At 46.1% G+C, this 14,230-nt stretch overlaps 1 protein-coding gene across 1 annotated transcript in view; it reads right to left on the minus strand.

Moving 5' to 3' along the window:
- ABCA13 (ATP binding cassette subfamily A member 13) overlaps positions 1-14,230 on the minus strand; it is a 259,148-nt gene that overhangs the window by 100,530 nt on the left and 144,388 nt on the right. The window contains 1 exon segment of the mRNA XM_007472367.1: positions 9,875-9,998. Coding sequence (XP_007472429.1) covers positions 9,875-9,998 — 124 coding nt within the window.

Raw genomic sequence — 14,230 nt, forward strand, 5'->3', positions numbered from 1 at the left:
AGCAGGAATCCCAGCCCCGCGTCCACCTGGCATCACCAACAACGTGGCTGCATGGAGCAGAGCTGTCAGCACTGCTTCACCTCCACCCTCTGCCCTGCCATCCAGCTGTGCCCGCTTCCCACCCAGCATCACTGACACTGAAGGGGGCCACGTGGAGGGGGTAGGTACAGCTGGTCCTCCAGTACCTGCCCCCAGTGTCAGGGGCGGGCCCTGGGGGATGAACGTAAACCCCACTGAGGAGCCACGAGATAGTGTGAGTCAGTGCCTTCTTTTGCCATGTATGTGCCAGCAAGGCTCAGTGGTAGATCTGGACCCCACCCCCAAGATCTGCAGCTTTTGCCAGGAGGGCATCAGAAGAGCCCAGTGGTAGGTTAAACAGACATATCTACCTAGTTCTCAGGCAAGACTTCAACAGAAAGATTGCCTGATTCAAAACAAAACAAAACCACTTAATGGGATTCAGAATCTCATAATTTGGCATCCAAAATATCCAGGATTCAACTGAGAAAATAGCCTTCAAAACAAGAACCAGAATAATCACAACTTGAAAGAGAAAAGACAATGAACAGATGCCAACAGTGAGATGAGTCAGGATGTGAGAATTATCTGACAACAGGGATCATAAAGATGTTTCAATGAGTAATTGTGAATTCTCTTTAAATGTAAAAAAAAATTAAAGTATCAGTAAAGAAACAGAAGTGATAAAAAATAATCAAATGGGAGATCTAGAACTGAAAATAAAGTGACAGAAATTTTAAAAAGAAAAAAAAACTTACTAGATGTACTCAACAGTTGGGTTAAATAGAATGATAGAATCAGTGAACTTGAGGATGAACAACAGAATTTAACCAACCTAAAAAACAAAGAAAATAAACCCTGGAAATTCAGGGACCTATGGGAAGATAACAAGAGAGCTGACAGTTTTATTACTGTAGTCTGAGAAGGAGAAGAGAGACAGAGGGATTGAAAAAGTACTTGAAGACATAATGACAGAAAAGTTTCCAAGGTTGGCAAAAGGTGTACACCTACAAATTCAAGAGCTAATGAAATTTAAGTGAATCCCAAATAGAAAAACCCAAATAAACCTATGCCAGAATATGTTATAATTAAATTTCCAAAAACTTCAAGACAATAAAAAAAGCCTTAAAACCAGCCAGAGAGAGAGAGATGGGAACACAAAGTCAAAATACAGTGGATTTCTCATTTGAAACCATAGTATCCGGAAGGAATTGGTACATTTTCCAAGTGCTGGATGTTTCTTTTCTGACAACCATGAATTATATATTAGTGAAACTATCTGTCAAGAATGAAGGAGAAATAAAAACATTCTCAGTGGAAAGAAAACTAAGAGAATTTGCCATTAGCAAACCTACTGCGAAATAGCAAAAGTAAGTCTTCTAAACCAAAAGGAAATCAATCATAACAGAAGAAGGCTTAGAACTTCCAAAAGGAAAGGAGAACATCAGAATGTGTTTACAATGGGGGAAGGGACTTCCCTGGTGGTCCAGTGGTTAAGACTCTGCACTTCCATTGCAGGGGCACAGGTTTCAGCCCTGGTTGGGGAACTAAGATCCCACATGCCATGTGGCACAGCCAGAAAAAGAAAAATAAAGAGAACCTAGTTTGTTATCAACCAATGTCTCTAATATAGCAGAAAATAATGAATAAATAGATAAATAAATAAATAAAACGGGGGTAAATATAACAGACCAGCCTTTATCTCATGAGTTTCTCAAGTCATTCTCAGTGACATAAGCGATAATTAGAACACGGTCCAAGGTGGTGCTCAAGGTATAAGTAAATACCTAAGACTGTTATATTGTAAAAGTGGAGAGGGCTAAGGGCCCTAAGTGCAAGTAGGGTTTCTACACAGTACTCAAAGTGGCAAATGCCAATACCAGTAGACGGTAGTAAGTCACCCACATACATTGTAATACCTAGAACCACCACCAGGAAAACTAGTTCAAGGGATATACTCAAAATACGACAGACAAATCAAGATGGAATCCTAAAAAAAAACTGTTCCATAACTCACAGGAAGGCATGAAAAGAAAAAAGAGAGAAAAAACAAAACAATAAAGTGTCAGATTTAAGCTCACTGATATGTAAATCCACTCAATGTAAATGGTCTCAATACACCAATTAAATGGCAGAGACTGGTAGAGTGGATGAAAAAATATGATCCAACTATATGCCGTCTACTCAAAAGTCACTTCAAATATAATGACATAGGCTAGAAACAAAAGGATAGAAAAGATATACTGTGCAAACATTAATTTTAAAAAGTAGGAAAGATTATATTAAAATCAAATAAAGTAGACTTCACAGCAGCTGAAATTACCAGCAATAATAAGGGATTTTACACAATGACAAACGAATAAGTCCACCCAGAAGGCACAACTATGTACCAACCATCAGAGCCTCAACATACATGAAGGAGAAATGGGTACAGCTGAAAAGAGAAACAGACAAATCCACAATTATATCTGGGGACTTCAATACCCCCCATTCAGCAAATGACAGAACTACAAGACAGAAAACCAGCAAGTACACTGATGAACTGAGCCACATAACCAGCCAATAAAACCTAATTGATATATATATATATAGAACACTCTACCCAACAACAGCAGAACACTCATTTTTTCATCCTTCATGGAAACTTCACCAAGACAAACCATACCTGGACCACAAAACAAACCTCAGCCAAGTTAAAATCATTAAAATATGCAGTGTGTTCTCTAACTCTGATGAATCAAACAAAACATCAGTGACAGAAAGGTAACAGGAAAATTTCAAAAACCTAGAATTTTAACAACACACTTCTAAATAATCCCTGAGTAAAAGAAGAGGTCTCAAGGGAAATTTTTGGAAGTCAGAAGCCAATCTTATTTGTATTCCTGCAAAAGTAATCTGTTATAGCTTTGTAAAAGAGATTGTCCTTTATCTTTGAATTCTAGAAAACTCACCAGCCTTTTTTTTTAATCAATAATTGCTATCTCATAATTTCCAGTTCAGGAATTATGCCTGACTCATGGCAAACCCTTCCACTGGCCCAGAGTTGTATTGTTTTGTTTTTGATGCACGTTTTCTTCTCTCATTGTTCCTTGTTACTTTAATTATTATTTGTCTGCTTTCTTCCTCTACCTAATCCTAATAGCTTATGATACCATCTTTTCCCTCTGTGTTCTGAGAAGACTGCACATGGGGCAGGAAGATTTGCCATCAATATGGTGACTCTGCATCCAGTGAAAATCTATGCCACCACCTGCATCTCAGCAGTTCCCTCTGACCCTACCCTGCAGCTCAGGCTGGCTTTTCCTTCATCTTTCCTCATCTGTTTCATGGACTTCACACATCTCCCTGTGTCTACACGGATGTGAGCTCACACCAAGACAGCTCCTGTGCTAACACCTTCTTAGTGTATGCGGCGTGCTCCTCCCACGAGGCATGGGGCAGGCCCTTGACCCCATGCTGGGTTGACAGCTGGTTTTACGTGTATTTTTTCCAACTCCTCCTTGATGGGGGAAAGGGCTGGTCCTGACACCTCAGTGCCCACAAGCCTTCCCAGCCCAGGGTACTCGTCACCTCCACTCGAGTGCGACTGGATCCTCTCTCTCAAATATCTCCATCTCCCTGAGGTGTAGACTGAAAGCCACTACTGACGGCCAGTTTCTGATACCCATCAGCTCTTCATGCAGAAGCTCTGATAAACAGACCTGAGTTGACCTCCTGTTCTCAAGCATGGGCTCTCCCACTAGGAGTCAGGGGTTTATTCCCGGGGAGTCTGTATCTTATTCCATTAAAAGTAAGGCAGTGAAGTAACTTTGCTAAACAAATTTTTCTCCTGATAGCTCTTAGGAAATGGCCTTGTACTTACTGTTCTATTCCAGGCTTTGAACAGTGAACTTCTGTATGATAAAGATTCTGTGGAGAGCTACCTAAATGTTCTTTACTGTGAAACACTGATTTTTTTCCAAGCAGTCTTTTTTTTAATTATAAAAGTTATGCATATATGGGAGAAAATTCATAACTTACTGCAAAGCACACAGAAAATTTTAAACATTTCCCGTGAGTCCACTACCCAGAGAAAAAGCCACCATTATTATTTCTGATTGGATGTGTGTGTGTTTGTATGTGTGTGTGTGTGTGTGTGTGTGTGTGTGTGTGTGTGTGTGTGTAGATATATACACACACATACTGTCTCTCTACGCTATTCCACTATACCAAATTCCTGCTTGGAGGCATGTATGTTGTCATAATTCATTTTCTTGATTGTTTCCTTGAATTAAGCCAGACCCAGAACAAATACTACATAACCCCACTTACATAAGAAATCTAAAATAGTTTAACTCCCAGAGGCAGAGAACAGAATGGTGGTTACCAAGGGCTGGGGGAGGGGGCTCTGTGCAGCACAGAGCCGAGAGTTTAAAACACTGTGTTGTGGGCTTCCCTGGTGACACAGTGGTTGAGAGTCCGCCTGCCGATGCAGGGGACGCTGGTTCGTGCCCCAGTCCGGGAAGATCCCACATGCAGCGGAGCGGCTGGGCCCGTAAGCCATGGCCGCTGAGCCTGCACATCCGGAGCCTGTGCTCCACACAGGAGAGGCCACAGCAGTGAGAGGCCCGCGTACTGCAAAAAAAAAAAAAAAACAACAACAACAACACTGTGCTGTGTACTTGAAAATCTTCTAAAAGCATAGATCTTATGTTGGTTTTCTTATCACAAAACAGATGGGTAGATAAATATATACATAGATAGACTCTAGATGGACAGATGATATAGATAGATGATAGATAGATAATAGATAGACTCTAGATGGATAGATGATATAGATAGATAGATGCTAGACAGATAGATGCTAGATAGATATAGACTCTAGATGGGTAGATGATATAGATAGATAGATAGATGCTAGAAAGATAGATGCCAGATAGATAGACTCTAGATAGATAGATGCTAGATAGATAGATAGATAGATGATAGACTCCAGATGGATAGATGATATAGGTAGATAGATGTTAGATAGATAGATGATAGATAATAGATAGATAGATAGATAGATAGATAGACAGACAGATGGATGGGGCAGAAGGAAACTTTTGGAGGCAAAGGAAATGTTATGACCCTGATTGTGATGATGGTTTCAGGGTGTACACTTATCCCAGACTCATCAAGGTGTGTATATTAATATTTACAAGTTGTTCTACGTCAATCCTACCTCAGTAAAGGTGTTTTAATATAGAAAGTTGAGCAGAAATGCTTAAGGTGAAGAAGGGTGGGAGAGGGACTCTGGACAGAGGCAGAGCAGGATCCAGGCCCGTGGGGGTGACAGGTCATCGGGGTGACATTCTGCTGCGCCGACGGGGAGTACAGCGGGAGCAGGTGCAGTGACAGGTCGGCAGCACGTGAAAAGATGGCCTGTGTCACGGGAGGAAACGTGACCCCTGGTGCCCTGAATACGGGGCAAGGACAATTTCGCCACTTTAGAAACGCTTCCTCCCAGCAACGTGTCAGCATCTTTACTGTGTCTTTATTCTTGAATCAATATCAGTGGAATCTTAACAAAAACGCTTCCCAAGGGGAGCACCCAGAATAGGGGTGACTCAGACGTGCACACAGGATCGAAGTGTGAGGTGAGGTGGCCTGTGATGGGCAAGCGGGACTGAACCTGGGTTTGGGTTTGGGAGTTTTCATTATTATTATTAATTATTATTATTTCTTCCAGGAGGGTGTGACAAACAGTTAGACATCAGGGGAGCCGGGACATGAGGTGAGCACAGAGGGGACGCCTGGGGAGACAGCAAGGGGCCCGTGGGCCGGGGGCTGCACACGGGAGGAGGGGTGAAGCAGTTTGGGGGGAGGCTGGAGGGGGGCTGCCAGGCCAGACAGGAGTGGAGCGGGGGTACGGGTCGCAGGGAGGAGGCTTTTATTCGGCTACAGCAGATAAAGGAAGCTGGGGGTGCGTGAGCTGAGGGCCATGCTCTGCGGGTGGCCCTGGGCACTGGGGGGTGTAACGCTGTGGGGTTGAGGGCACATGGGACCCCAGGCACCCGCCAGGAGGCTGTGCAGGAGCAGGTGATGAAGCGACTGAAAACGTGCAGATTCAGGGTCCCGAGGGCAGAGAGACTCACCGACTAGCCGTGCAAGGCTCAGGAAGAAGCCATCAACGTAGCGGGTATGCCCTCAACGGGCCTTTCATTTCCCTTGGGACCCGGAAATACATCATTTCATGACATCACGTGTGACTAACCCGCTGACATGAGAAAAAAGCCTCTAAGGTGACACATACTCTGTGTCCCCCACCCCTGGGTGAACTAAGGCTGTGTCCACGCCTATAACCCATGGGCGTCCTGGCCACCTTTGATGGCTGTGGAACAGGACACCCGGCCTGCACGTGGACTCACGCAGCTGGAAGGCTCAACCTGGAGGGTCACTGCACGAGCACGTCTCTTCAGTCAGGGCTGCTCCAGCCTCCCAGTGGATTTAACAATGATTCCAATGCTGGCTGGGCTAGTACCCTGCTTGACGTTGAGTTTTACGCTTAAAATCGGGGGCCCTGACAAGCTGCACAGTCGCTGGGGCTCTGCAGGGTGGCCTGGCTGGGTCAAGGCTCAGAAAACCCCTCCATTTAAGGCAGGGATGTCCAGGTGTGCTGGGGCCCCGGCACAGGACTGCAGGGACGAGCAGCAGGGCATGTCGTCTGCAAAGCGGTTCCTTCGGCCTTGTTGCCAGGATGCCGGCTGAGCCCCGTCTCCAGGCTGCTGGGCCCACAACACAGGCTCTGCCCAAGTCCCACGGCCCGTGAGTGCTTGTTTCATCGTGATGGCTAAGCTAACAGTTCCATGTCCACCGGTGGCAGATGGGCACCAAGGCACGTGAGGAGCCCTGCTCATCAGAGCCCTTACTCAATACTCAGATAGTAAGTCACCACATGTTCTCCCGAGGGGCTGCGACCTGCACGCTCCCGATTTACTGCACAGACCCTCCTTCTCATGAGGGCTGCACACACACGCCAAGGGTAATCAGAAGGTTGACATGAATAAAATACTGTTAAAGAAGTTTCCAGTAGCTGAGAATACATGTCTTTTTCAAGTCGACACAACTTTCCAACAACGGAATACGAAATCCACTCCTACCAGTGGGTGTTTCTCAGCCGAGCTTCACCAGGAATGTCTGGAAACCCGGGAAACAGGGCAGATGAGACAACTGGCAGACATCTGCGGGCCAGTCAACGCTGTTCCCAGGTCCAAGCTCTCCTTATGCTACACACATGCACACACGCTTCCCCGCTCGCCCTTCTTCACTGACCTCCCGCAAAGCAGAGTTTACCCACCTGGCTTCCTAAATCCCTGGAAGAGCCTCTCCCACCTCCTTCCACCCGATCCCGTCCGCACGCCGCCAGCCCCACGTAGGCCAACGCCCCAGGCACCACATCCTTGTTCTCCCTGGAGACTCTGGAACTTGGGAAAATTTCTTCTGCTCTTCCTGACCTCTGCCTTTCCCTGGACTCCTTGCCGAGACCCTCCCGCCTCGGGGGCACTGCAGCCCCTCTGCCTCCTTCCCCGCCCCAGCCTCCTGTCTCTGCAGCTTCGACCATGGCAGGATCTGACCAGAGGACCAGAGGAATCTACCACCTGTGTGAAGGTTCAGGCTAAATGGTTTACTCAGGACCCTCTCCTGACCTTGTTTCTCCAGTTCTCTGAATGGCGCCGCACACTTATTTTCATCTAACGTGAAACCCACCACCTCGGAACCTGTATAAATCCCTTTCTCTGTCTTCTTCTCCTGAATCATATCTCAGGTCGTCGGCGCTGACCACGAAGTCCTTCATTCTTAAAAGCTCATGTTTAAATTTTAACCCTTTAAACTCTTACTCTAAACTTCTTTGTGTCAGGTTCTTTATTTTTCTTCCTTTCCCTATCCCCAAAGCCCCAACCTTTTCTCCCACCTGTTTGCCCTGATGCATCCTGGCCTCGCCTGGGCCACCTCTAAACTGTGAGTGGCATCCTTCTGACAGGTCCCATGGTTGCAGCAGGGGCCCTCCCTTTACCACGTGGATCCGGATTATTCTTCCTAAGATATTCCTGGGACGGCGTCATCCTCATTCTCAACTGCAGACAAAGCCTATCTGCTGCCTATTAATTAAAGGCCAGCTTCCTCCCTCTGCCAGTCAAGGTCAAGCAGAATTTGGCCTCAGACACCCCCTCAACAATGCCTCTCTACAATGACCCTCACAATGAGGTCAAACTGAACTTCCCCACGGAACCCGAACAGATGCTCGGATTTCTCTCACATCAGCACCACTAGTACCCACAGTAGCTTCCTGATGTCGATCAAACGTTTGCTGATGTTCTAGGTCCAGTGTTAGTGAACCCCCTCCACAAAGCATGTCCTATCCATGCCCATCAGAAGCGCCCTCTCAGTTCACTGCAGTAGAAAAGCAAAGGCTGTGTTATCAGCTGGACCTAGAATCAAACCAAGGCCCCCTCACTCAACCTCCTCAGAGCCACAGCTGGTGGGCAATTCCTCTAAGCCTGTTTGCTAATCAGTGAAGGAGGCAAATAGCACCTACCTTACAAAACTGCCATAAAGACCAAATGAAACCATGGATATAAAAATGTCTAATGTCCCTCAGACATTTCAGACACAATAAACATCACTCTGCTCTCCCTCATCCATACAACTTTATAGCTCTTTGGTACTTTACTTGGGCATACACATTTTCATATTACTTACTGTCATGCCAAAACAATTACAGTGCCACAAAATAATTAAGTGTTTTATTTTAAAAATTGGTGGAGGGACTTCCCTGGTGGCGCAGTGGTTAAGAATCCTCCTGCCAATGCAGGGGACACATGTTCGAGCCCTAGTCCGGGAAGATCCCACGTGCCGCGAAGCAACTAAGCCCGTGAGCCACAACTACTGAGCCTGTGCTCTAGAGCTCACGAGCCACAGTTACTGAAGCCCGTGCGCCTAGAGCCCGTGCTCCGCAACAAGAGAAGCCACCACAATTAGAAGCCCGCGCTCCGCAACGAAGAGTAGCCCCCACTCACCACAAATAGAGAAAGCCCATGCACAGCAGCGAAGACCAATGCAGCCAAAAAAAAAAGTGGTAGAGAAGGGAAAACAAAAACGGAAGAATAAGACAAGGCTGGGGTAAAGTCATAGCATATTGGGGTAATCGCTTAGCATTTATTTCTATGTGAATTAATGCTTCGACAAATATATCCTGTGAATAAATTATGATGGCTATGGCCTGCTGGTATTTATACATCTGTTTGCTTTCTTTCTTTTTTTTTTTTAAAGAACCGAATGAATTTGATAAATTACAACTTAGCCCACCCAAATGAAACATATAACATCCCCTTAAACCAGTAAATCCACTCTGGGTTCCAGAAATGCACCTGTGTCATTTACACGGGTAAGAAATAAGAAAGCACAGGTAGTGAATCCAAAGTCAACACAGATAACTTATGAGTTGAGGGCTCAGCATAAAGTAAATTATGATAAATTATGATCACCTTCCCAACAATAATGGTGATCTGGGTCATCTATAACAGTTTTCTGTACGATAGTGTCTTTTTAAAGAGAGAAATTCTTCTTGCTTCTGGAAGATGCTAAGTCGCTAGGAGCGAACTCTCTAGTCACCTGAGGTCACAACTTCCAGGAAGGTAAAGACACCGAAAGACACACACACACAAAAGCAGCCCGGGCCTCCCAATCTGTACCCGTTTCTACATGGACTGGCTGCCAGCAGAAACCTCTCATCATGCTTCACATTCCTATTCAGAATTTTCTCTGTTACTTTTCCTTTTAAAAATACTGTCTTTGGAAAGTACTGAATTACAAACTGCATTAAAAATAACTTTACCGTACTGCCTGCAGTCTGCCACAGGGGGTAAGAGCCTCCACAAAATAAGGTTGTTGAGATGACTTAGGTAGGATGGCAGGGAATGAAAGCCCTTCTGATTGTACCACACCCAAAAAAGAAAGAACTTTATGGCCCTCGTGAAATTAGCTCTGAAGTCTATTCATCAGCGGTTCTTGGATGCGAGGAGCACATGTAAACTAACTTCACCGGCACCTGAACTCAGGCCTCGGAGTACTGGTCCTGCATGGCTGATAGTGAGCGGTGAATTCCAGCCTGCTAATTTTGTATTTATCTCCAGCATATAATTTACGGCTAAAAATAGATTAATTTTCCGCAGAACAAATGTTGAGTGTTGCTCTATAATTATATTCTCACAACAAAAAGGGAATCTAAGACCATCATTTATTTCTTTCTCAGTTGATAAGCTAATGAAATTTGACCTGCAAATTAAAAGCAAGGAAATGATAAGAAAAAAAAATGATTACTTTCAAATTAATAACTGAATGTGGAACGTTATTTCCCAAAATAAATTGAAGTGAACATTTGCTGAACATGGAGAATAAGGCAGCAGGCCTGTCAGGCAGGAGAAAGGTGAAGCAGAAAATAGGAGACAGACAATGCTATTATCGTTGCAATAAGAAGGAGCACAAAAAATACTAATTGAACCATCAGTATCTATATTTCAAAAGATCAATATTTTAATAAAAAATTTTTAAATGTACTCAGTTTGGAATGCTGGTGAGTGTATTTAAGTGGTATAATGAATCAACTGGCAAATTCTGACCTTAATTCAAGTTCACTTCTCTAGATGAGGCCACCTTCTGTGACAGACAATCTTCTTTGTGGGACTAGAGCTGCTCCCCAGCAAGTTCATGCTCGAAGGAGGCTGCGCAGGTTCCCACAGTTTGTGCAAAGTCAGGGCCGCATCACAAGTCCCTAGGCTTCAGACCCAATCCCCCCACTCTCATCTCAGGGTGACCAGTCGTTTTCCGCCAGGGTCCTGTGTTCACAGGGGCAGCTGGGCTACCACTCATGAAAATGCTGTTCTACACAGGACAGCAACCCCAGTTATTTCTCAGAGAGCCCACATCACCAGGCAAGGCAGGAAGCAGCAGACCCCTTCCCATTTTCACGGCAGCTGTCACTACACACCCCCTTCTTCAAATATTTTCTTAGGTTCAGGGAAACCCTTAGCAGTCATTCTTCCCAACTCCAAGGAAGAAGAAATGCCACTTGAGACCAACTATCCACAGACCCGGGGCATCCAGGTGGATCTGAGACTGGTAACAAAAGCCGCCACAGATTTGCAGTATCTGCAATTCAGACACGCGATTCTGAAAAGCAGGGAAAAGTGTGGGTGTCCCTGACGGGGCAGCTCTCCCTGCACTGAGGTCGCCTGCCAGGGTGTTCACCTGCTCCCGTGCCCGACACAGCAACCCTGGGCCCTGCAGGCCTGGGCCGGGCCCCTGGCACTCCCACCTCAACCCCACACAGCCACAGACATGCTGACACTGAGGATCTAGCCATGTTTCTGGAAAGGATACAAGTGCAAGCCTCTGTTAAAGTCAAAGGACAGGCTGATACAGTAGGAACCCCGGCGTGTGGACGGGAACCCCCAGGACCACGGTCCATGACCTCCTGACCCCCAATCTTGGCTCCTGTAACTGCTTCACTGGAGGGAAATGTATGAAAGGCAATGGTAGTCTTTGCCCTGGATCTGGGGTCTTCAGATGTTGTTTTGTTTCATTTGTTTGTTTTAATTTTTGTTTTAAAAGCAGGGAGATTTTTTTTTTCCAGCTTAAGAATGACACTACAAAAACATGGAAACTGGAGTGGGGCAGCTGTGTGGGCCTGGGGGACCCGGGATCCTGGGCACCCTGCAGCCCCTCCCCGTGGGCTCGTGGCTTCTGTGTCAGGTCCCGTCTATGCCCCGCTTCTTCTATGCCCTTGGCTGAGGGACTCTGATGTCCTCCCTCTGGCATGGGCTCAGCCCCTACACCTCTGCTGTCGCTGTAGCACCCGTCCTGGCCGCCAGGATTGGGTCCCCACTGCCACGCCCGCCGAGGCCAGCAGCCAGCAAACCTCTCCGCCCAGGTCCCCAGTATCCAGGCCCAAGGTCGAGAGGGACACCTCAGGATAGAGACCAAGACACAGGTGTGGCCGTGAAACTCTGTGACAGTTGCTGATGGAGGGGTGGTGCTGAGTGACCCTCTCAGGGGACTAAGGGGTTGAACCCAGAGAACCCTGAGTTCACCAAATACCAGTGATTAACTCCAGAGGGTGCAGCCTGAACTAACAGGAGCCACGATGCAGCCTGTGGACCTCAGTGAGATGATGGAAAGGCCCGGGTGCTTCATGGGGGCGAAGTCAGAGGGCAAGGGCGCTGCCACGCTGGACTGAGAGGGCTCCAGGCCCAGCTCTCTACAGGCAGGAGGCTGGCAAGAAGGTGCTCCAATGGCCTGTTTCCAAATCTCCACCCGTGACTGTCAGGGAAGTTGGGAGAAGCGCCTGGCAGAGTCAGGGGCACTGAGGATGTGGTCATGGAGACAGTCCCAGGGGGCTGGCAGGGTCTGGCTGGGGACACGCCCCCCCCACCCCCGGGAGCGAGGCCTTTGCTGAGCCCTGCTCTGTGAAGGCCAGATGCCAACGGCCCTGTTGGCCGTGACTGCCCGCCCTACAGCATCTTTCTGGTGATGGGTGACTGGCACACAGAGTTTCAAGGAACAGTCTGAACTTCATTTTAGTTCTTCTATAAATTGGCCTTCGCTTGGGAGAAACTTTTATAAATTCTTTAAGCAATAGATGTTTCATAATGCCCTTTAAATTAACATTTAAGGTTAAGCACAGTTCAAAGGAAGAGCTTTTCTTTTTCTTTTTTTCTCTTCCAAGAATGCTTTCCTGAAATACTGGACCATTCTCTGGAAGTAAGTTGTGGGATTTCCCTCCCTGCCGGCCCATAAGTCAGGACACAGTGAAATCCAGTAACTGAAGGAGGGAGTCAGCCTCCTCTTAGGGACACATCCTGACGCCTCAGAACAGACCTTCCATCTCAGGATCCCGAGTAACAGTTCCTCAGAAAGGCAACTGAGTAACTGTAGGAAAAAAAACCACTGGATGGATATTTAAATGGCTAAAAGTCTATGTGAGAATAGAACGAATGCCAAACACTGGGAGTTTGGCCTTTTTAACTGAAGTGCATACCTTCTAGAGGGTGTTTAATTAAACCAGTCTAACATTCAAGGCGTGAATGAAATAACTCATAAAGGTTCCACGAGAGACATTCTACAATACAATGAATTTATAAGTATTAAGCCTGTTGCTATGCAAATTGTCCATTTTCTCCTCAGAAAGACCATGAAAATCACTTCATGTCTTATGACTGTACCCCAAAGGCCAAAGTTAAAGGCTGGTGGCTAATTACTGAAAGGTTAATGCAATAATCTGACATGATATCAACCACCAACAGTGCCGTAGGGATTTCAGACAACAGACGCCCTTTGCAGCCAGTGCGGTATGGTGACTACTGGGCTTCCTGGAGAGAAGCTCCATCCCCAGAGGGCTGCATACCATTGGCTTGCACGCCTGTGCCTGGCCAAGTCCACGTCAAACAACATTAAACGCTGCAGAAGTCACTAGTCAAACATGTCAATACAAAAGACAAATAAAGAGGGGAAAAAACAGGTGCCAGGGAGACACAGGGATCCTGTGCCCTCATCACAGAAGCAGAGATGCAGGGAGACCCCGGACCCTGAAAGCAAGGACACTACGGCCCACTGTCAACAGAGGGCTTGGGATTTGGACAGATTAGAAAGTTAAAATGTTCTGAGAGGAAATGAGTAGATTCCTTCTACAAATTGGGTTGATTTTAATAACAGCCCCATCCCGTGTTCAAAAGCCAGCAAATGTATTTTAGGTTATTTTTCTATCAAGCTATGAATCTTGATATTTTTGTATTAAGCTATAAATCTTCTCATGCGTGTGGCCTACAATGTAAGAGGTCTGAACAAATCTCAGCTGAAAGAGGGATTTCTGAACAGTCCACACAGGGACTAAAATTTTTCATCAGGGATTATGTTGTGAAATATGACTGTTAACACTTTTTTCCGGAATTGCATAGTCAAGTATGAATGTTAGCATTTTCCTCAGGGATTACATTGTGAAAACCTGTAAAGCACCTTTATTCCAATGAGTAAGACTGCACCAGGCACAAGCCCAGATCCTGATAAGCTTTTCCATGTCCCCAGGATCCACGAAGTCCCAACACAAGGTAGGGACATTTCATTAGTGATATGACAGGTTTACAAGCAGACACTTCACTCCCCGGATCTACTCTTTTCCAATTTTTCTTTCAGTCGG

This window comes from Lipotes vexillifer, unplaced genomic scaffold (assembly GCF_000442215.2).
Source record: "Lipotes vexillifer unplaced genomic scaffold, Lipotes_vexillifer_v1.1 scaffold1344, whole genome shotgun sequence".
Taxonomy (NCBI): Eukaryota; Metazoa; Chordata; class Mammalia; order Artiodactyla; family Lipotidae; genus Lipotes; species Lipotes vexillifer.